We start from the raw sequence: 24,675 nt of genomic DNA on the forward strand, positions 1-24,675 counted from the left end.
CCTGAGCCCTCTTTTCTCCAGGCTAAACAAACCCAGCTCTATCAGCCTCTCCTTGCGTGTCAGATGCTCCAAGGCCTTAATCATCGTAGTGACCCTTCTTTTACTTTTATTAACTTTTACATACTAGAAATAAATAGGTTTTGTTGACGAGTCAACCAAAAGAGGCGGAGGAGGTAATGGTGACTTAAATATGATACTTTTTTTTACACATATGTATTACCGTCCCACTGATTAAGCTCATAATTTTCATTTTTATTTCTTTAAAATGGAGAATTATTCTCAGTTAATAAAAAAATAGCTATTTTCTTTTTCTTCTGTGCGCAAGTCCTGCAGCATAAATTCATTCTCTGGATTAGGTAATAATTCCCACTACTGTTTGTAATATGCACTGTACCTTGCTCCTCTTGACGTATGAATCTTCTTCATATACATCACGGGAGAGGCCAAAATCAGAAATCTTCATTTTGCGCCCTTCTGCCACCAATACATTTCTGGCTGCTAAATCACGATGGACAAGCTTTTGGAAGAAACCAACAATGGTGTTTATGCTTCTCGTGGAGGAACCGACTGCTGACATGTCCGTCTATCGCAGGGACATGCTCAGATCACTGTTACACTGCCCTACCTTCATTTCTGCAAGGTACTGCATTCCTCGTGATATCTGCCATGCAAATGAGATCAGATCTCCCATTGTTAAGGCTCTCTCGTCAGGGTTATCCAAATAACTTGAATTTCTGTTGCCATCACTACCCACGTAGCTTGGTCCTACTTTTCGACTTTCCCTGAGAAAACTGCGCAAGGAGCCGTATTTAGCGTATTCCACAATTAAATACAGTGGCCCTGAAATAAACACACACACTGATAAGTACACAATTAATAGATAACCTTTCCCCCCCCCCCCTTCAAAAAAAGTCTCTTTAATCAACACATTGTTTTGAACAGTCAGAGGCTGCAGACACCTCTGGCCTTTACGTAAAAGGCACCGAATCAGCCATGGAATCGCAGAATATTTTTAGCTTACATCCTCTATGCAAAGTGAGTGAGTTTCAGCCTAAATCAAAGCAGAATTCAGGCTCTTGCCTACATTCCCTCATCTAGATAATTTGAGACTAAAAAAGAGACAACCTTCTTACAGATCAGATCTGTGAAACAGCCCAACTCAGAAAAACTGTAAAAAAAAAAAATTAAAATCAAAATACTTTTCTGGAGTGTTTGATACTGAGCTCACAAATCATCTGCTAATTCCAGTGTTGGATTTAAGGTGCCTTTTCAGAGCACTTAGAAACATTCTGACATTTCAATCCATTAGTTTCTCCTCCCCATTACCCACATGAATAATATCCACTCAGTGCTTTAATGCTAAATACATTTGTCTGCTGTATCAAAGCCCTCCCACCCCACCCGCTAATGAATTAACTTGGTATTTATTAAAAGCCTGTGACTCAGAAACAATTCACTTGTTTGGGAAGAAAAAATACATTGTACTGAAAAGACAGAAAATAAAAAATATCCTGCCCTGCTGGTTCATTACCTTACTAAGACTCAGAGATGACTCAGACCTGAATTATATTCTCTGTCTACAACTAAAAGTGCCACCTGCAACAGAACTGGGTGGGCAAAGAAGGCAGGCCTTTGCCCAAGGTTGCAACATGATTTTAGGCTGCGTGATTACAGATGCCAAAGGAAGACGATCTTGCGAGGATGTTCGATTTAACGCGAACAGAAACGATTCAGATCAATTCCTATGCACAACAAGGAGTATTTGCTTCATTGGCAGTTTATAACACATGCGTCTGAAAGTTTCCCCCCCTTGAAATACACCTTTCAATGACTGTGGCTTTTCGCAACTATTTCACAACAAGAGGGAGACAAGAGTTTTGTGACGGAGGAGGAGAACTGAGTGTCAATCTAACTATCCAGCTGTATTTTAACAAAAGGATCTGTAGTTGTCTTTTTTTGTTGCGTTTTGTTTTTTTTTTTTCCCAAAGGGAGATCTCACTCCCTGGCTCAGGCCTCAAAGCATTGTTTTAGTATGAACAGTAACAACAATAATGAAAACCCCATTAAACTTTAAATATAACCCATACTTGAAAACACTTACTGAGCATCAACATAATATAAAAATATATATTGATTGGAAGAGAATTGGTAGTAGACTGGTTAAATTTAAAATAGCTTCAGAATCAAAACATGTATTGAAGAAAACCATAGGAAGAACGTTTAGTGACACTGAAGTAGCATTTCCCCTTCCCTTCAAACATTGCTTTTCTTATGTGTCCCTCATTTTTTCAGCTAGCAGCAAATTTAAAAGGTGCTCAGCAATTATTAAGCAGTGGTCCAAACCCATCAACGAACTGCTCTTTATTCCCTTGCCTGACGTTTTCATCTTAATAACAAGCTTCTAATATTTACCATCTTGACTGCAGGCTCCGTAAAGTTTGATGACGTGAGGATGGTTCACCTGTTTCAAAAGGTTGAACTCTGAAAGCAGATCTCGCAGCTCACTCTGGGAAGCATTTTCTGCAGAAAGTGTCCAAACACACAGTTGCGGTTAGGAAAGCATTACTCAAGAGTTCTCTACGTACCGTCCGAGGTACGAGATCAACCATTTCTCCTGGAACTAGCAAGAGGTTGGAAAACTCCGTACCTCCCCACAGGAGAGAAATTTCCCCGTCTCCACTGTCCTGCAGTCATTCGTATCAGAACCAAGCGAATGGGACTGCTGCTGTGCTGGCTGGGTAACCTGCTATAATCATCGCTCTGCCCTGATACAAATGACTGCAGAAAGAGTCGGTCAGCCAAGAATCGGGACCAGAGCCTGTAATGCCTTGCATTATTAGATGCCGTGAAATTATTACAGACCTTTTCTAGTGTTCTAAAGCAACTTTTTGGGGCGCATCAGTGCGATCGCAGCTTCAGAAGCATATGAAAGCCAACGTTTTATGTTGATCAAACCAAAAAACTCGCCCAGTTAATTTCCATGATGTAGCCCTCCTCCTCCTAAATACATTTTCTGACGGAATAAAAATCCACTAATCTACTGGGTTACACTTGTAGCACACATCCAGATTTAGAGTTCAGAAGCTAAACATGCGGTTCGGATTGATTTTACTGGGAGACGTGTATGCAGACTTCGCAGATGTCAGTGGAAATCATATGACGACGTATAGCCCCTAGAGGCTTTCTTAGCCTTTGAAGCATTTTGTTTTGGCAGAATTCTTCTAACAAACTTCCTCTTTGAACGCACTGGGGCTTGAAGGAGATCTTTAGTCATAAGGACACCGTAGGTCAGGGATAACCCTTTTTCTACCTCATCCTTCACCTCTCTGACACACAGACCCTCCCTGGATAGTTCCTGCAGAGTGTTATTACTGGGCAGCTGACAAGTATGCCGTCACCTTTACTTAAGGCCGATAAAAAACAAGCTCCGCTTCTGATCTTTGGTACTGTACCTTATGTTTTTCCATAAAGGCTGTAAGCACCAAAGGATTTATTTACGTATCCATTTAAAATACGCGTGCTAATAGTTTGCCCTGGTCACGATCATTTTTTATTCTGTGCTACTATATGTTTGTTTCTGCCATATATTATATTATAGTCTGAACCTCCACTCAGATTTCAGAGTCTTCTACCCCAGGGAGTGCAAGATCGGATGGTCTCTCACTGCTGATAGGGACTACAAAAAATATGCATTTATGTAAAACAAAAATGAACAACATCAACTTAATGCCTGTGAGAAAGTCCTGTTTTTCTAGCTCTGGAACTGTGTAGCACGTGCAAGAACAGAACAAAGCTCCCCACGTACCGTGCCTGTTTGTCTGCTGGAAGAACAACCTTTGATAGTGCACAAATGGAGACAATTAGCTCTGAAGCTTTATGCCCCTTGTTTTTACAAATTGTGGATAACATCTGTTTACATTTGGTGTTTTCCCCTTCAATTTTATTGTAATCGGGGCATTCGTATCATGCAGGAGGTCAGATTCAATTCATATGAGAAAAATGTTAATAAAGGGCTGAAAAAATTATCCCTCTGTCCTTTAAACCTCATCCATAGCTCCAAGACTATTCTGGCTCAGCTAATTACTTACTGCTCCTTGTTCCCTCCCCAGGACGTAACGCCAAGATGACAAAGTCGGGAGAGTCCTACCCTGGTCTGTTCTTAACCACAGACTGTGCCCATCTGCACAGCTCAGGCAGGAGACAGGTTTTATGCAATAAGCAGGAGGCTTTCTCCGTTCGCATACTGGTATCCATACCATTCCCTTTTAAAGATCAGGCGGCGCGGAGCCCCTAGTACTTGGACAAATTACCCCCTTTGCAGCTGTTACAGGAAAAGAATGGGTGAAGTTGGCCTGATCCAAAATAACCGTCCTTTATACTTCCTGACAGCGTTATAAAGACCACTGTGGACCAACGCAGCGTTTCTTATACTTGAGTCGTCACGTGTTAACAGTAAAGCTAAACCGATAACAACAGATACGTATCTGCAGAATGACAAATGTTCTCCACAGTCAAGTTGGAAAATGGAATTTCAGGTGACTACCTGCAATGTAATTTACATTACAAAGGGATTCATTAGAGCCTGAAGTATTACTGTAAATGTCAGATCAATTTATTAAAATAAGGTGCTTAAAATAAAGGGTTACTCCTTCGCATTATCAATTCCGTCAATTCTTTCCTTCGTAATAGCTAGGGAAAACTGAATGTTAAATTATCTGCAAGTAAAAGCAACGCTTTTAACCACTGTGTCTTGGAATCTTAACTCAGTCGCACGTTGTTGATGAAAATGTGCTAGAAAATCAGTGACATTAAGTGCACAAATAAACATGAAATGAAACGATTACGAAGACTATTCTATCGATAATGATATACAGGTCGTTACCTGAGTGTTATAACTAATGGTTAACTAGTCTTCACTTCTGAAAAGACTTAGTTCCCAGATTTCCTCCATATGACCTATTCTCCACTGAACCTCTTGCAGTGCAGGCATGCGCTTCATAATGCATTCATTTCTTTGGTGAAATGATGGGACGTGCAGCATCTTTGCTCTCAAGCAGCAGATGAGGTGGTGGGTTTTTGGTTTGTTTTTTTTTTTTTTAAAACCAACCTTGCATGTAATAGAAATGGTAATAAGTAGAATAACATTTTCCTATAATTACATGTTTTTACTTATAAGCGGCAGCAAATGGTTGAGGTCATTCAGCTAAAGCTAGCGGCCCAGCTAAAGGAATTCTTGCATCCGTAAGCCTTTCTGAAGGTTGTTTCCCCTCTTTGTCTCGTATATTCCGAGGTGCCTGATACGTAGGGACTGCATGCACATATGAATTAGCACACAAGACGGTAGAGAAGGACACAATTTCCTTTTCGTACCTATTTCATCTTTCAGGCTGGGGTGAATAAATGGCCTTCTGAAGGAACTGGTTTGAGCATTTCCACTGACCTCCTTCACTATCATTGCATGTCTAGTGAAGTCCTAATTAGAAACCAGGCTCAGACATTAGATACGTAAAATCTAAACTCGGATATATCTAACTGTAAAGGTGGCAAAAGCCATGCGTTACAACAGCTTCCACCTGAAATGTACAGTAACACTGGAGACTTTCCACTTCACAGACCAAGCAAAAACATGAATTTTTTCATGTTTTTCTTTCAGTACCATTTCTTTTTCTGTATGGAAAAGAAGCAGGTATATTTGGGGCTGAAAACTACTGAACAGAGATGGGGACAAGAGCTCAAGGTCTCGCGTTATCATCTCAATGTTATCTAGGCATACTTTTTTTTCCCCCAGCTTTAAAGTCTTAGGGAAAACTCAAGACACCAGGAGACAGCACTGGGCTATTCAGGCCAGTTTGGCAGAGCTCCTAGTAATTGAAAAGCAGATCAGAAAGTATAAAAGTAGATGGAATTCTCAATCAGAAAAGTAACTTAATAAGTCTATTATGTCTCTTGACACGATTATAACATGTTTTATTTAAAAAGCTTTGTCAAAGAAAACTGGGTAGAGGGGAAAAAAAATAACCAGAAAGCTTTAACAAACCCTTGCAATATTTCCATCAATGCCAAACAAAATTAAATACATTTGCTATGTTAAGTCAGAGGCTCCTTGCACATCATGAATTAGAATTTGTGGAAATTACTTATTTGGATCAATGTGACGCTAGCTCCTAAAGCAAGAAATCTGTCAGAATATAAAAGAATGCTGGAAAAAATGGAGGCTGTGGCAATGGTTGGGTTTAGCTGACCTTTTACTTTCATGCTATCCCCTCTTAAAATCCATTCAGAGGTTACAACAAATGGTTTTCAAATCTTTTCAGACCCAGGTGTGAACGTACCTTTTAGCATTTTCACTGCCACGGTGGTATAGCCAGCTCTCCCCTTGAGTCGGAATGCCGTTGCCTTGACGACCTTTCCAAATTCTCCTTCTCCAAGAGTCTTGCCCAGAACCAGGTTCTTCCGAGGGAATTCCCACTTTGGATCTTCCTGCGGGAGAGAAAAGGAACCCTATAAGATGAAGCAAGAAAAGGAGCGGCTAGCTGCACCCAAAGCATTAACGTTCAATAGGAGAAAACATCCTTCAGGAACAGGTACGCGTTAGGGTACAATGCTTGGTGGCTCTTTTTATCAGTATCAGTGCATTCTTATAAAGCTTCTGAATCTCTCGGTATTTTGGAAGTGTTTTTCCATTTACCTTGAAATCACCTACTTCAAAACAGGCTGTACGTGTAGTCTATGGATAATGGATTATATTCACAGGTCTGGGAAATCGGATACAAACGAAACATGAAGTGATACAGGATAAATGCTCGCTTTCAGAATAACTATGAATACGTGACCTCGGACTTCACGGAGAAGTAAATCCGTTTTACTCACAGAATAAGGCTTTCCCTTAAGAGTTCGTCAGAGACAACAAGCCTCCTCTTATGAAATTAGTGTTATTAAGCCTTACAGTTGCAAAATGACGACAGATGTACAAACCAGACAAGAAATTAAAGCAAACAGAGCACAAGGACTGTGAAGACCTCAATATCTGACACCCAAATAGACTTGATGTTGCCGCATATGTCATATAAAGTGGCAGTGTTTCTCTACCGTGTCGGTCCATGAAAACACTCCAGCTGGCAGGCGTCCTGGATAGTATGTGATTCAACACAGAAAAACCTGCATTAAAGGTATGATAGCGTGACTGGGCAAAAATCCTTAAAATGTGGGTAAAACTCACACTCCAACTGACGCCTACAGTCTGTTTTGTTTTAAACTTACCCTTGTTGTGATACTATGGCTCATCACAGAGACTACAGACCTGCTGATTATTAGCATTTAATTGGACAAAGTAAAACCACGCTACTGTCAAATGTAGAGTTACATTTCGAAAAAAACATTGGCTCAAATTAGGCCTAAGGTGTTACATTATATTGAAACATAACAAAAATAGAAGAATATATGGTTTATCCAATTACTCATTAAATATCTTTACACATGATTTCTGTTCTAGTTCTTTGAGTTGGATATTTCTATGAATAGATGGCATTTCCATAACATTTTCTGCATGCATAAACAACATTCTTTAGGAACAAGAAAAACGTAGAAAAAGAGCATGCAAAATGATGTCAGGCTTACTGGTATTTTAAAGGTGTCTACAGACACCTGGTTCTCCATGGAATCTAAAGAAGGCCGGCGGACGTTAGTGGAAGAGTAACTGATGGGGTAGGACTGGGCTGGGCGCCGGAATGTCATTTCTGCGGAGGCAATAGGTGGCTTTGGAGAATTCTTGTGGTAACGATGGATGAAATAGGAAGAAAGCAGCACGGAGATGATGAAGGACAGCAGCACTGCCCCTGCTATCACAGTCTTGCACACGTCATCACACAGTTGCTCTGTGGACCAAGAAGAGCTTCTTAGAACTTTGCTCGTTGTCTCCTGCTTCCGATTTGGCAGTGCACATGACACACACACGGGTGTGACAGAAACAGAACTCAAAAATCATTTAAAAACCTAGAGGAAAACCTAATAGCTAATTCTCAGTGCAATTTGTGAATTTGCAAATATGCCCACTGCACCTACCAATTCTTTTTTTTTATTTTGGACACCAGCAGGTAATTGTTTGCCTAACTGCCTGTGTAAACGTAAGGATAGGTAGCTTGACCCCGTATTCCGTATCTTTATAGACGTAGGCTACTTCTGACACTCTTCTTTAAGACCCAGCCTACCATATATCGATCTTCTGCTACCACTTATCTCTCTGGAGACATATGATGAATTTTGCTTGTGGACAACAGTTTATGTTAGAACCATTCAACCCATCAAATAAAATCTTCTTCAAATGTGAATTTAATTCATTATGTCAATTGTTAGACATTAAAGAATATTTCGCTTCAACTTTTTAGATTATAAGGAGACAGAATATTTCTGCTTTAACAAAATAATTATTGCTGAAAACATTGCCTAATGGGGCAACTGTAGTAAAGTGATATGCATTTTTCCCTCCCCATTTACTAGTTCCCCTTTTGCAGAAGCACTTCTAGCGTCTTACTTTGGAAACTAAGTTTCTTTAAGCCTGTGTGCCCCTAGACAGCATTCCTAGGGAGTCGCTTCCAGAAGAAACCGGGAGGTCCAAAATAGTCCTTGCACTGTTGTTCATCAGATAATCCTGACTTCAGATACGTAGTTAACTTAGCTACATCTGCAACCTGTACCCCGGAAATAAGTGGAAACAGCACAACATCTTTCTAGAATTTAAAAAAAAAAAAAGGGGGGGGGGGCAAAAGCAAGAAGCTTTATGCTTCCTCTTTTTCTTCTTATGCCTGTAGAACATCTAAAGAGTAAATTGAGATATATTCCAAACAATTCAGTTTTAAAAGATGCAAAATATTTTGTGTTGTATTTATTATTACCAATAATAAAAATGATTTTTTTGAAAAAAAACCCCAAACAGTATTTAATCCTCATCAATCTTTTTCAAACAATTGCGTAGAGCTTTTTGGTTTAAACAAAGGTCAATGAAAAAAGTAATCCGCTCCTCCTCTGGAGGAGGTGGGTGCTGGCTACCTCTGACATTCTGAAGCCGAGATTTTCAGAAATGATTAGGAGGCTGGAATTACTTGAAAGTAATAGAAGTTGTTATTCTAATTCTCCTAGCTGTCTTTGCAAATATCAGGTGAGTCTCACTGAAACCCAAATGCTGCTGGAAATCAAAGGACGACCAACCTGTCTGTCATGTAGTAATGGATAAAAAAAGAATTTTTAGCCAAGGACAGAAATAACCCCCCTCTGGAGATTTTCAGGCTCCATAGTAGAAGTCAAGGTGCCAGTTCTTAATTAACGTTATATCAGCAGTCTCTGACCAAAGATATTGCTTATTAACATGCCCACAAGTTTAGATCATTGTATATATACAGATGGTAGATACCAACAGAGGAAAAGATTAATATGAGAACAGCAGATAACGTTTAGACTTACCCTTGATATCATCTTTCTCACAGTAACAGTTCTGTCTTGGGAAGCAGTAACAAATCCCATGTCCTGACTTAATTCCAAGATTTCCAATGCCTTTCCCGTGCCCACCAATAATGTTTCCACCTAATCAAATACAGACACAAGCTAAGATTCTCACACGTAGTCAAAGGGGGGGGGGGGAGGGGGGGGGAAGACTCAAAGTTTTCCATGGGTTTTTCCTAGTATGCATCTGGAATTTGACAGGGCAGCACAGTGCAGCGACAAAGACAGGGATTCCTGAGAATTAGGGGAGAGGCTAAATTCTGAAATTGCCGAGATCCTGAAATGAGAGGACCTTGGACTGCTTGAACATTAGCCCTGATTAGCAGTTATTCCCATTATGGAAGACTCTGGCTTAAAATTTCACTATAATAAAAATATAATAGTTCTCTTTGCATTGCATAGTTGGGATACTTTCCTAGTTTCACGTACCCCTTAAAACCTTATATAGAATCCCATTATTTAATGCCAAACATCTACCTCAAATGATCATCTCATGGCTGTCCTGACTCAGTTTCCTCGTAAAGCATTACAGTTCTGTATCAGTGAGCTCATCTAACGTTTTAAAATTCTCCCTAAAATATCTTCTCTAGTCTACTTATTGCAGTTTCTCTCCACCATTGCCTTAGGTGTTTTTTTTACGCACGAGATGATGTACGGTCCAGTGGTATAAACCAGCGGTCTACAGACTTGAGTTCCGTTCTTGGTTCTGATGCCAATTTCCTCTTACCTTGGAAAAATCAGCATACTGTTCTAGATATCATTTGTTCTATTGTCAATGGAGATAACAACAGTTAGTCACGTCTGTGAAATGCCATGGGACAGTCTAGCGAAAGCACTAAGAGTAAGTGTCAAGTGTAAGTGACAAAAACCGAATCTTTTGTTATCTAAAAATGCGTTGTTTAATATTCGGAAAACAGGGCCAGCAACTCATACAGAACTACTCTTGATTTCAAGCAGGAGTTCTTCATGCGGGGTAATCGCAACTGTATTTCCAAGTAACTTTTTTCCCCGCATATATTATAAAAATGACCATTAGTTGTGACATTTTTCATCTATAAACTGCCTTTAATCACAAACAGCCTTGTATAGACAGAAACCAACCAAGTTCTGTGAGTTTAGCTGCCTTTCAGAAAAATCGCCTAAACCATAAAGGGATTCAAAAGATGAACCAGTTTTTTTCAATATAGTCTTCTTTTTATTTCAACTCATTTTCCTCCATCCCATCTTAGTCGATAGTAGAGTGAATGACTGTTTCTTTTACATTTCTTCGGATGCGTGACACGAATTGAGGAAGAGGATATTTTCTGGCAACATGAAGGCAAACATCCTTTTTTAGAAGAAGTGAAACAGGGACTTGAGTATTTAAGCAAAGTAGACAGATTTTGACCATCTTTCTAGAGAGGCCACACCTACTGAATTATATGCAGCTCAGCTGCTTAATTTTGGAAGAGACTGTGCTGAGTCCTTGCTCTCTGAGCTGACACTTGTTTGAAGAAGCATGGGTGTTCCCAAAAAGTCTTGATTATCCCCCCCACCAGCCAACTTTCTCTATTGTGAAGAGGTGATGAAATAAAGTTTCCATTGGCCTCAGAAAAGTCATATGTATTCATCTATATCTGCCTATGTTTGAGGACCTGGTAGAAGGGGGAAGCAGGGAATGAGCAGGTCCTATCCAAACTGTTCTTGAGCGAGGGATTTGAAGACAAAGGGTTTTCACACAGCAGGGAAAGGAGGAGAACATTTTCACTGCAGGTGTGCACTGGAAACACGGAGCTTCCTATATGCATTCCAGAGACCCAAAAATGTATTTTTCACCAATGCCTTGCTGGTAGGGAAATTCCAAGAATTATCAGTATTGTTCTGAATTGTGTGGTGTTTCACATGCTCCTGTTTTAAATCATCAGCTGCTTCCATTGCCCTGCGGTGGGAAAGAGCTTTCCCTGCTTCAAGATCATTTGGAAAAAGGAAAAACCGCGGCCCTATCCCACACGCCACGTAGAAAACTCCAGAAATGCAGAAAGCATAAACACCGGTTGTTGGACAAAACCAAAGACGATGTCCAACCACCGCTGAGAACAAAGACATGCAAAGCAAGGTAGAAGCCTAAGCGCTGTATTTTTTTTTTTTCCATTATGAGAAAGCCAACGTTCAGAGGAACCTACAAAGATCAGTCATTTACAAATGTTTAGCCAGATTCACACACTACGACCAGCCCTGAAGCAGTTACTTACTACAAGAAAAGTCTCTTGCTTAGAATGCAATTAGGTTGCCTCTATTTGATAGGCACAGCCACAGCACCAGTTGTTTCAGCTGAGTGCCCTTGAATGTAATATTCATAGTGTTAGTGTGAGAAAGCAGTTTTGGGACTCAAGTACATAGCCATCATAATGATAGATGAATTATAAAAGTAAGTATTTTAGCGACTGTCTGTACTTAAAGAATATCCTTCATCTTAACGCATCTGGGGCTTTCTATTTATTGCTTGCCATTCCCAAAGAAACGTCCTCTGCCAGTAAAAGCGGATATAACATACTCCTCCTGCACCTCTGAGCTCCCAAAGCACACTCATTTCTTTGTCTGTAAATATACTGCTTTTGGGCACCAGCCCCGGTTCTGAATTGCGTCAGATCATGTATAAAATTATCCGACTCAGGCATTAAAAAGGCATACATGACATCTTGAAAGCTTGTCTTACTTGCCTGCTTCTATTATCTAGTAAGACAGTATTTCTTTCAGGCTTCTGTTGAGCAAAACATCTGATGCTGCATATGTTGCACGTTGCATGTTTTAGCATTGCAGCCTCTGGCGGAAATATTTCCACTTTTAGAACGACAACGGATTGCAGTTATTACCAATAAGGAATTCTTTTCAGATGATTAGAGAAGTTACTTGCATTCATGTCAAGCATTTCTGCCGCTTTAAGGATTGTTTTTATGCACTCTAATGAAATAATTCTCTTTGCGATAAAAGTCATTTACAATACACAATCACATTCTTGCATGTAAGAAATACAAAGATGCCTCTTTATTAATTCATTTTATAGATGAACATAAGTCCTAGCCTGTAAGAAAATGCTAGTTCCTCTAAGACTCCATTTTAAAATGTAAACTTGGAGTATACAATGTCAGAGCCAGAAGAATTATTCAAGAAACATCTGTCTTTCTTCCCGAATTAGATACTGATAGATAGAAAGAAAGATCCACTTAAAAAATATCTTCTCATACAAGACTGAAATCGCTCAAGTGTGATACAAAGGTTAGAAAAACAGTGTATCTTCAGGGCGATTGTGAACTTGGAAGGTATGAGCAGGTATAGGAGTGGAATGCAGCTTTCTGCATTGCGTTCGAGAAAAAACACAAATGCATTTCAATTCTTCCTTCGTAAATGCTGTTCATATGAATCTCTGCCTGTATCTTCAAATAGATGAGGCACTGGATCATTTCGATGGTCACCTGTCAAATAAGGCCAGGTGCGTTTCCCCACATGATCCCCTGTAAGCCCGTTTCTTTTAAATTGAAATTTGTTTCTTCTTTCTTATTTAAACTGGAGTTCACATAGGCATGGTTTCTATCATATTGTGCTAAAGTTTGGGAGTAGGGCGTTAACTTGCCTAACACGTATACCTGTTTCGGCAAATACCTCCACTGAAAAACACTACCTGCAAATTAGCAGGGGGAGCGGAATGAGAATTACTGAGAAAACCTTATCTTTCCCTCACTGTCAGCCAATAGGTGTTGGCTGACCGGCTTAAAAAAGAACAAGATTCGTCCCCACAACCTTAACTCTCCTGTACGATTCAAATGCAGGTATGACAATGCAGGGATGCTAAGTGTGTTGAGCTTGTAAAGGTATCTGGGATCAAGAAAGCGGCACTTGAACAGCGATCAGCGGTGACACAGAAAAGCCCAGCCTAAAATGTTTCCGTACTTGTGCAGTCTTGGGGACACACAGCCGGATCTCTGCTCTCAATCACATCACAGGTGCCATCCGGACAAGTCTTGATACTCGGGGTGCACGTGGAGTAGTTTGTGGTGATCCCTGTTAACACAGAAACGGACAGCTGCACGAATACCGCGAGGCTTTGGAGGAAAGCGTATCGCATCTCAGCGCACGTTGACAGACCAAAGCACAGGTTACTTTTGTTTTTAAAATAAACCATCTATGAATACCATTCTGCTAAAGTAACACGCAAGACAACAGCTAAAAGCAACTGGAAGAAATATATTTTTCACTATGTTTTCTGCTTTTGACAGCCCTTTGGGCACGTCACTTGCAGTTACAGTGAGCATTACTTGAAAAAGAGCCAGTTGACCATTTTGAGACTGAAGAGTAGCTTGCACAACTAAGGCTGTCTCTACACAATTTCACACAAACTCGACTATGAAGGTTACAAGTAGTCAAAGAGAACGTGCGATACTCATGCCGTTTGAAGGAATAAAGCATCGGCACAGAAGCATTGTTCTGGAAGAGTCGAGAGTACCGTCACCCGTCAGATCTGTGCCGCAGACCACAGAAAACAGAGACAACGGAGACACAGCTCCTGTGCTCGCTGTCTGCCTGCTGGGGCATACCCGCTCAGAGGCTCGTTGGTATGTTCCAAACTCAATTCCCGGTCACAGAGATTATCTTGCGAGCCGTAAGTCACCCGTTCCAGTTACACTGCCACAAACCCAGTTCACTACCTGGTGTTTTACGTATCGTGTTCAACATCACCGGGGACAAGATCAAGAATGACCATTCCAACTTGACCTCATTTTCCTTCCTAGCGCATGTTTCATTTGGGCATTATGATGAATTTTTTTAGCCCCAGCTTTTGTGTAGTTTGCTATACCGTGTTGTCCAGCCAGGATAAATCAGTTTATATCTCTGGAAGTCAAATTACGACTATTTACACAACAGAAACGTACCTTTTCCGCTCCCCTGTCTCCACTGGCAGCTTCCTGTTAGCACTCCCAGGCCACCACACTCTTCACACTCCGCGTGGTGCTTACTCACAGCACAGGAGTCAGGGCAGTCCTCCTCTTTTTTTAAAACTGTTGGGAAGAGCGTTTGCTGTCAGTGTAGGACAAGGGGGATGAACACACAAGCAAGTCAGCTCAAATCAGAAGGAAAACTCCAGTCTTAGGGGAAGACACGAAGGAAAGACAGACGAAGAAAGGCGAGAAAGCCTGAACACTGACTGACCCAACTATCAGCGAACTTCGGTAACAATTAAAGAAAAGTCCCCGTGTTTCTCTTCTGTGAAATAAAAGACAAACACGACGGCATGGTTATCTTTGCTTGATAGCACACCGTCAATGCCTGCAACTGTAGAAATGTGCTAACGTACCGATAAGAGAAAAACGGGGACTGTAAGTACTTATAGCTTCATACAAAACTTCTATTTAAGGGAAAACACTGAGTACTTGGGCTAACGCAGTAGTAAGCCCAAAGAGCAACAGCTAGGACTGTGTGATTTCAGACAGCACAAGGCTCTTGCAAAAAGAAAAGTCCACTGCAGGCTTTTGTTTCTTCTCCCTCAACCCGTTCGGCTCTTGGCATCGGAGTTGCGATATGATACAAGGGAACGGAGGCAACTGTCAGGTAGAATCGCAAGGTTCTGCACAAAGTGCGATATGGTTTGGAGAGAAATGACTACATTTCCAGCGTAATCCTCCTCTGCTGTGGCTGTTGTGGAGTATTTCTAACATTCTGCCCTTACAAATTTGTCAGTAAAATGAAGTCAATGCAATTGCTACGTGAATGTTAACCAAAAAATTTTGTTTAAAAAAAGGAAAAATTGGAGTGAGAAGTAGGGAGAAAGGTGATTGAATAAATATACTTAGGCCAGAGATTTGTGGGTTTTTTAATATATATATATATATATACACACACACACACGCCCACACAGAGAGGCATTTTTTTTTCTTCCATAGGAATATGTGAAATACAAAATAAAGGTCACACACACAACAGATTCTTCTAAATCAAATGTCATCGTGAACATTAGGAATTGCACATGATACACCACCTTTCTGTGCATTAGTTCTTCAAACAAGTATCTGCTACAGGCAGGTCCGATTCAGAACTCAAAATGCAAACTTTGCGATCTGTATCCTGTAACTCAGACCCGTTTTCATTGTTAATGCCATCAGTTTATAGATACCCTACTAATGCATCACCTAACAGAACGCCTGTAAATAGCAAATAGTTCTGAGTCGGGTACTTACGAGTGCCTTCCAACACAATAGTGAGGAGGGTTTTGGAATGTTTCCTGCTCTGCTTGTCTGTAGCTTGAATAGTGTATTGTATTTCCTTGCATTCGGGTCTGCGTAGCACAGAGGAATCGTTCACATAAAGGCTTCCCCATTTGTCTTCTCGGCCTTGAAGTATGCTGACAGGATAGCAGCTTACGCTGGGGGACAGTAACTTGTAGGTGATGTTCACACCACGGAATTTCATACAGTTTTCGATGCAGATTCTTCCTATCTAGGCTCAAACACCAACAAAGAAATCACAGACGAGAAACAAAACTATACATCACAAATATTCTGTCCTTCCCAAAAATATCTGAAAGAAAATTGAGCATATTACACCTTGCAGAGTTGATATTTTACTACCAACGCAGGACGTGAATGCTTCAAATGTGATTTATTCTCAGTAAAAGTGAGAGGTAAAGCATTACCATTGTCTTCAGGCTAACAGTGGAAACGCAAAAAGCCTTGACCCAGAGACGCAGTGATATTTGGTGCCCACTGCTGATGGTCAGCAGTGTTCAGTGAGAACAAGACCCTGTGATTTGGGAAAGTCTTGAGTTCAGTCCCTGCTCTGTCCCAGGCTGATCAGTGAGAAAAACGTTGGTTTTGCTTAAGAAAGCAAACAGCTCAGCGTGAACAAAGCTGAGACTCTTTTCAAATAGGATAGAAATAGAAATTGCTAATACGTAATTTTCATAATATTACAGTCGAAAAGTTTCCGGCCAGCAGAGTTCTCCGAAAGCCTTAAAAGGAATGAGAACCTCATTGTTTCCCACTTGCAATTTTTTAAACATTTTTATCTAAAGATGAAAATATGGTGCTTTGCCATATTTGAACTTCTGCCTGCCAGAATATCTATGCTAGAGCACTCTTCAGTCTGAAACAATTTATCTAGGAAGCACGGGAACGTAAAGCCCCGTCTCGTGTCCAGCTCCTATAGGAACTGATCCAAAGCTCACTTTGGTTTTTCCATTTACAAGAGTGGGATTCGGATCAGGTCCAGAGGCATTGGCTCTCCTTGCAGGGAAAACCACAACGTGAAGGGTGGGGTGTTATTTAAGGGAACTTGGTGACGGATTCTTTTCAAATGCTGCAGTTAAGACGTGTTTTCAAGTAACGCCACTGCTGGTAAAAGCGTATCTGTACATCTTGGGTTTAGCATTCTTATTAAAGGAAAAAAAAAAAAGTTTTTTGTACTAAGGCCTCTTCCTATGAACCTGGACTTTATTTAAAGTCAGAGAGGAAGCTTTTGCAGTCCTAAAAGCATACTTTGTCACAGGATAGTCCCACTTCATCTAGCTTATTCCCATTCACATCACTGACTGGTCACTTGGCACCATTTGCTGAGTTTTTTTGTTGGGTTTTTTTTGGTGGCAGGTTACCATACAAAGACTATGAAAGCAATCAGAAGCTAGGCCGTTTCTTCCACGCCGTCTCCTCTCCACAGCATGCTGGGACTGGCAGGAAGAAAAAGAAGTAAAGAAAAGACATCAGCTGTTCATAAACTCTGTCTAGACACAAGGTCTAGACAGGTCCCTTCCAGAACCACGTCATCTTAGCTTTGGTGCTGCGTTGCAGCTGGCAGTGGTTTGCAACTGCTTAGACGGTGTTTCTTTGAGGCAGTAGGAGACCATAATGATGTCCCGTGGCATTAACCTTTATATAGACTAGATTAAACTGTCCTTTCTGCCTACTCTGTCATAACTGCTTTTTCCAGGCACCTTTTTGATCAACAGACATTTCCTGCAAAGGGCATGGAGAAGACCCCATAAATTCGGGGTCCCTGAGGAGCAGATTATCCTTAGAGTGGCGCATGGGCCAGTTTTGCTTTCTCTGTACGATTTGAGGAGAAGCTAAAAATGCCCCCCCCCCCCCCCAAGAAATTTCTACAAGAGAGATGGGCTTTCTTTTTTTGCCTGATTCTCCACTAAGGTAAAGCCCAAGACTGTAACTTTGCCCTGCACCGCAGGTTCTGGAGTCAGCACAGCTCTCAGATGCAGCAGAGCACAGCACCAGGGGAAGGAGGCAGAAGCAGCCGGTTCCTCTTTCTCATGAGGAGGGTGAAAGAGGATCCTGGTAATCAGGATTAACATCAACATACAGGGGAGGAACCTACAAAGGTGCATTTTGCAAGACACACAACAGTTAACACAGAAATACCATTATCAGAAATAGGAACGGAAAAATCCACCTTTTGAGCCCCAGAGTTTAATAAAGTCTGGATAATGATAATGATAGCGTTCCTCTTCACTGAACTCCAGGGACATTTGGAAAGATAACCTCTCTGAAAATCTCAGCCGATGTTATTCATCATTTGTCTCGGTAAATGTCAATAGAGCTTTAAGTCCTTTGATAAGTTAAATGCCACTGGGCAAGCCTGTACTGTCAGGCCATGCTTCTGTTATTCAATTCATTTAGCTGCTCAAATAGACAAATGGCATCAGCCCAGCAGTTAATCATTTCTTCACACTCTTGTGTTTTCCTTAGGGCAAGAGACAGCTCAGCCTTAATATTGATTTGGCCCAGTACTTTTCCTTACTGCTCTGGCATATCGCGGCTAATTATGCAGACGACTTTAATAATGTGGAGTGCTGGGGACTAAGCTGCTTCCACTGACTTGTGCTCCAACCTGAGCACGCTGTAAATGCAAACCCAGCCTCAGAAGCAGATGACAGTAACTGATCGAGACCACCTCCAGAGCCAGGATGAGTTTTGCATTTTGCTGGTCAAGAAATCAGAACAAAACCTCTTTGTGAATTTGTCTTTAGGCAGCACAAAGAGAGATCTCGTCCCACAGCCTTGGAGTCCTTGCCAGAAAGAGTCTTCCCTGCTGCTACTGCCACCCAGTGAAACTGCACAGTTTGGGAACGCGCCATTGTTTCCAGAATCCCTAAAATTCCCTTTCAGACGTTGGACTGTCCTGACAATGTGCAAAACCAGCAGCTTTGAAAGTTAACTGGGTTTTGGGGGGTTTTTTTTTTTGGTTTTGCCTTCTGGAACTGGAAAACTATATACTCCCAGACTTCAAACAAATGCATTCAGGCAATCTAGGGTATGCACAGATAAACATGGTTTAACCAAATTTAATTTGGAATTAATTAATTCATAATATTATTGTATGAATACACCTATACGTAAAATCTGCAGGTATATGTATACATATATGCACACACACACACACAAATCAATTAATTCATACATATTCATACACACCTAACAGTTAAGTTTCCACGCTTTTTAAAATTACAATCATGTTGTGACATACGTACGATTGGGGCCCATTTCTAGATGCTAAGAGCTAGACTATGAGTCTCTTACACACCTATGCTGTTATTTCTTTTAGGGGGAAACCCACTGACTTCACCCTGTCTCCAGGCAAGAGGTTTTTACACCCCTGAGAATAAAGCTTTCACAATCTGGTGCTACAAAAAACCCAAACCTAACATCAAAAATATTGTGACCTGCACAAAAAGCACAGAATATGCTCTGAAGTTTCTAACGGACCGCAAATTTAAAAGTTGCAGCCACAAGGCATCACAAAACGTCATAAAGTAGCAGCTTTTTGCGGGGAGCCCGCTGTGCGAGCACACTGGGTATCTTTTTCTTATTTAGGATGTTCAGTGCAGACGGCGGGTAAAACATCCCTTGACTAAGCAGTAGCATTTTTATTCGTCGTGTAAGGCCTGTTCCGTACTCTGAAGAGCTGTCAGGCCATAGTGCATTTCATCAGATTAAATATAAGAACACGCAATATATCTAACTTTCCTTTTTCTTTCTTTTCACAATTAGCCAGAGGCTTAAAGAGTAATAAACCTGAATTCTTCCTCAGAAGTCTTCTAATGAATTGGTTTTCTCTGCAATTGGGATGATCATATTTTAGTCTCAATCCTCCTCTCTGCTACAAATACAGCGGCAGTTTTATAGCTTTATTTAGTTATGAGGTATCCTTTCCAGCAGCTCCCCCAAAATGGCTCATCGCTGATGTTTTTAATATTCACTTTCATAAAATTAATTATATCGAACTAGTTCCTCATTAATGTACACGTTCCATAGGAATTACATTGTAATTTTTACCTGATTAATGTCAACCTGTTAGAAAGCGTTTCTGGAAGGCATTATTAACGGCAGTGGGGGGGATTAAGCTAAAATGAGGGTTAAATTAGGAAACACATTAATTACTAACTAGCCATTATCTAGAGAAAAGCCATTAACATACTGGAATATGTAGAGCTGAGACAAATTTCTTTTTTTGCCCTTGATATTTTTCCAGTTATTTATGCCTAAGCCACTCACGGTCGCAAGTCCTTCTGTCTCTATTTCTCTCCATTAATGCTTCCATGCGTAGCCCCTCTTCTGTTGTTAGGTGATGGGAGAGCTAGCGTCCAGCCCACCTGCTATCCGCTGCACCCAGCAACAGTCACATCGATACCACATTTTTCATTGATTCTACTTAAAACAGCTACAGCCAGCGCTATGACGCATCTCGCTCCAGTGTTCTATCTACTAAGCTCTAACAGAGAGTGAAAGTATAATTAGCACAGTTCTTACTTGTGCAAAACGTTCAGCATTTCTGTTCACTGCGAACTGGTAAGTCATGTTGGGAAACTGAATGCTGACAGGGAGGATGGAGACGTTGAAATGCAGCATCACCGATCTTTCTGGGCCATTAAATTCTGTGTCGTTCACCAAAACATCCAACTGGAAGTAACGATGCTCTGTGACTGAAATACTTTTATTCAGTACCAGTTCTGCAAAAGAAGAGATTAGTCTGTTACCGACCACGTTATCTGCAAATGTGTATTTTGATACCGCAATCCCAACAAAATTATATCAAAATTATACGTTATCAAAGTTAATCCTAAGAGAACACAGAAGGTGAGTCAAATATGAAAACATGCTCCTATGGAGTTATGCTCTGTGCCATTCAAGATGCTTGGAGAGGTCCTCTTCCCTTCTAACTGCCGTGCCGAGAATCCCACAATCGGAACCTCTCGCTTATCAATATAGACAATATCATCCCGTACGCTTCCTAACCCAGAGATGCACAAACTCCCTGTTTTCAGTACTTGTTTAAAACTCAGCGTTTGCTTAACTTGAAATGTCTCAGCTTTCTTTGGCTCCATGTTTACAAAATGCTTGGAAAAGTTCAAGAGCTTATCGGTCAATTACTAACAAGCAACTTCTCCTTTATTCGAAGAAAGAGATCTTACTGTACTCATGTTGAGTTCCCCTCACTTGGCTGCCATTCGGGCTGAAGTGGATTTCATCGAAGATGTGCTCTACCCGGAATGTTTCAGTTATCCAGGGATCATCGGTAATGATGGTTCCTGTGTATTTCTTTCTGCTGCTTTCAAGGGGATAAATAGGTGTGGTGTCTGCATCGTATACAGTTAGCGTTGCAAGGACAGTTCCCTAGAAGGAAATAATAAATGACGTTGCTGAGTGACCTTGAAGCTTTCTTCCCCTGATACATGTTAGGAGATTGAAATATTGGTCAAATAAAACCTTGCAACTTTCACTCAAGCCCACTTTCATTCAAATTAATTTTAAGCTTCAGGTCACCACTATTGCACACCTATTTGGATCTGACTTAGAAGCTCAAAAGAAGACAGTGAAAAAGAACTTGTCATGTAACCGTTTGAGTCTATGTCTAAATACAGCGCTAAACTTTTGAGGTAGGAAATGAGTGCACACGCACAGCTCTTGATTTTGTTCTTTTTTTTTTTTCCCCCTTCTTTTAAAAAAAAAAAAAAACCCCAACCAATGTTATTCTACAATGCTACTAAAAAAGCAGGTAATAGGTGCGCTTAAAAGACAAGGAAATACATTCAGACAGGTCAAACTCATTACCTGAAATGACAGAAGTGGCCTGGGTTGCCTGTCTTCTGCTTAGTCTACTAGATTGCTGTTCTCTACCTGGGCACTGAAGCCACAAGGCCTTTAAAATTTTTATTAGCAATTCTGTTGTTTCAAGGTTTGTTTAGTTACTAGAAAAGATTGAAAGGTCCCAAACATAATGCCTTTTTGCCACTGCAAAATGACAGTGAAATTCACTATGTTCCGAATGCTTTGCAGGCATGTAATTCCAAAGAGAATATTTTACGTTAGAAAACAGTTTTACGACACCTTCACTTTCTATCATCCAGAGCTAAATCAAACTCCCAAATCTCAACATTTTCAAAAGTAAAAAGGAATTACTTTATGACCAGGCAAACATGATGTGTTCACAGGTGTCTTGTCAACACTAGTCGGGAGGTGGCAGCAGACTCCTAAAATCATTCTTTTCCCTTCCAGACACAAACATGAGCACAATATACTTTGAAGGGAAATTTGACTGCAAAAAAACACGCCGCTCTTGTGAAACAGAAGTCCTCGCACGAAAAATGCATCATTTCGGCCCCAAAAGAAGTGCCTTCTCTATACCACTGACTTATACAGGGTTGTTGCTCCGGTGGGAAGAGCCAAAGAGCCCACTTGTATACTTCTCTACTGAAGCAAGGGGTGAACGTGTGCAGGGGGCAGACACAAAGACATCCAGGGGTTTAGACCTCCTGAAAGGTCACCTTGGGGCGGGAAGGGAAAAGTGGGAGGGCACCATTAAAGCAAGATCCTGGAGCTCTCCCGTAACAGCCTGACGCTGGAAACTTCAACACCTTTGCAAGCGCAACGTTTGTCTGCAGCAGCCAGCCAGCCGCTCCTCCTAACTTGCTGTTAACTGGTACAGCACCCTAATAAATAATGATACAGAATGTAGTTCTGGTATCTCATATAGACTTGCATATAGGGGAAGGATACACACATTCGCCTGTCGTAACAACTCTCTATTTTAGCCACCTGGGGGAAGCAACCCTGTAACAAACACAGAGCAGAGCTCAGTATGGGGAGATACAGCCATCCTGGCCACAGTCCTCGCAATGGCCCATCCTGACCTCAGGAACTGCTAACGCTTCTTTACGCTGTTTAAATCCTGACCCAAACTCTTCTTACTTCGGGGTCTGAAGAAAGTGTAACTCAGGGGAGAGGAATTCTACAGACTCGGCGTTTTACAATCACAGCTCTGAAGAGCACGGTGCGGTCACGTGCTTGATGCTGAGATCCACTACCCAAGACCATGGTGTTTCCCAGTCACCACGCCTCCCACCGCTGCGCTCCTACTTCAGCGACTGGATCAAGGAGAACATTACCTCCTTCCTGCTGAACTCCACGACAGCATCTGCAGTATCAGTGCCGTTGGGAAGGAAGGGAGGAGAGTCGTCTTCATCTAACACGTTCACCAGGAAGGGCACCTCAACCTGCATTTCCCTGAAGCCCTCTCGCACGGTACATTTGGCAATCAGCTCGTATCTCTCTCTCTCTTCTCGATCTAGGCGCTGCGTCACACTCACGCCGGTGGTGTTCTCATTGTATCGAAAGGGCATACCTTCAGCTGAAAAACACAGCCACAGTGTAAACAGGGACAATCACTTCCATTACAGGACTCTTTTGCAATCCAGTAAATCCATTCGGACGTCATGACTGCACGATAAAAGGCAGACTCAGAAGTGAAACAGAAGGAAGTTGCGGGGCTGTATTAGGGTAGGCAGAAAACACGGAAGAGATGGGAAGATCCTACAGTCTAAAAGCAGCACAATTTAAAGCTCAGGATATTCCCAATCTGCTTTTAGCAGGCGCAAACTTCTAGAACCAATCTTTTTTCCTTAGGGAAGGAGACAGTCCTCCTTCCCATCCTCTCTGTGTACCTCAAAGGCAAAATCTTCAGGCTTAGTTCACGTTTGCAAAGGAATTTCCTTTATAGGATCAATCTAGAGGGTCTACTACAAAAGCAGCCGTTTACATCTATTGCTGGTACGCGAGTGGCTCAGTTCCAGTTTTACCTGCCAGCAGTTTGTAGGAAATGCTGAGATTCTGACACAGATGATGAACCGAGGGTAACTGGAGCTGATGAAATGTGCCAGCTGGTTTATTCTCTTTGATGTGAAAGGAGAGATCCATTTCTGTGAAGCAAAGCTGCCTTGCTGTCAGGGAACTGCAAGCTGGTGCAGTAGCATTGATCAAGGAGAGGAAAACCGTGGTGCGCGTAGCAGAGTCGCATTCCTTCTCTTGGAAAGGGTGGGACGAAAGGAAGACATACAGCATCACCTTTGACAACGGCATCCAGTTTCCTACAGCTTCAGGAAAAAAACCACCAGAAGAAATGTTTTACAGAAGACAAACCAACATTTCTTTTACCCGTTTCGTGCTCTACTCCATTATTCCACAAACCACCGTGTAGTCCTATCATGTAATAAAACAATTCCTGAATACACCATCTGCTGGTTGGAAGACTTTAAATCTTAATCTTACCAACCCCAGTAAGCCAAGAAACTATAGGTGTTACCGCCAATTTTACATTGTAGAACCTCACAGAGCAGTATCAGCATTCTGTCTGTAAGACACTGACATAAACCGGGTCACTATCAGTAATCAGCTTTTTGATAGGACTGTTTTTTGGAGGGACTAGAGCAGAGTGGGAAAAAGAGTGCGCAAAATGGCAATAAATATTCAGGACAGACCTGAAGAGTTTATACCGGTTTGAGGATATGCCCAAATTGTTTACGCTTAGAGGACAAATTGCTTCATCGTTTTGAAATGTAAAGAGCTGGTCAAAAGATAACATAGAAGTTAAAATCAACCTGTGGCATCTACTAATACAGCCTCGAGCCTTAATTATTTTGATTACCTTGCTCTGACTACAGACAGAATGATAGCATCTCTGTAACAGATCTAATTCACTTGAAAAGATGATCTAGGTCACTTTGATCCATATGAACAAAACAAGACACTCAAGTTCTGGATAGCTATTCTTCCTTTGTTCAGTTACAAATAGCTATCTGATATTCATGAACACCGAGCACCAAAAATGCAGCGAAAATGGGTGAGACATCAAGCCCTCAGCACTTAAAAA

At 41.3% G+C, this 24,675-nt stretch overlaps 1 protein-coding gene across 1 annotated transcript in view; it reads right to left on the reverse strand.

Moving 5' to 3' along the window:
• RET (ret proto-oncogene) overlaps positions 1 to 24,675 on the reverse strand; it is a 136,411-nt gene that overhangs the window by 14,329 nt on the left and 97,407 nt on the right. The window contains exons 6-18 of the mRNA XM_076338377.1: positions 23,606 to 23,899; positions 22,916 to 23,157; positions 20,942 to 21,143; positions 20,280 to 20,479; positions 15,705 to 15,963; positions 14,403 to 14,528; positions 13,423 to 13,533; positions 9,457 to 9,576; positions 7,618 to 7,874; positions 6,333 to 6,480; positions 2,413 to 2,520; positions 626 to 840; positions 395 to 517 (exon numbers count right to left, since the gene is read on the reverse strand). Of these exons, the coding sequence (XP_076194492.1) occupies positions 395 to 517; positions 626 to 840; positions 2,413 to 2,520; positions 6,333 to 6,480; positions 7,618 to 7,874; positions 9,457 to 9,576; positions 13,423 to 13,533; positions 14,403 to 14,528; positions 15,705 to 15,963; positions 20,280 to 20,479; positions 20,942 to 21,143; positions 22,916 to 23,157; positions 23,606 to 23,899 (2,405 nt within the window). The remainder of the gene's footprint in view (positions 1 to 394; positions 518 to 625; positions 841 to 2,412; positions 2,521 to 6,332; positions 6,481 to 7,617; positions 7,875 to 9,456; positions 9,577 to 13,422; positions 13,534 to 14,402; positions 14,529 to 15,704; positions 15,964 to 20,279; positions 20,480 to 20,941; positions 21,144 to 22,915; positions 23,158 to 23,605; positions 23,900 to 24,675) is intronic.

This window comes from Aptenodytes patagonicus, chromosome 5 (genome assembly GCF_965638725.1).
Source record: "Aptenodytes patagonicus chromosome 5, bAptPat1.pri.cur, whole genome shotgun sequence".
Taxonomy (NCBI): domain Eukaryota; kingdom Metazoa; phylum Chordata; class Aves; order Sphenisciformes; family Spheniscidae; genus Aptenodytes; species Aptenodytes patagonicus.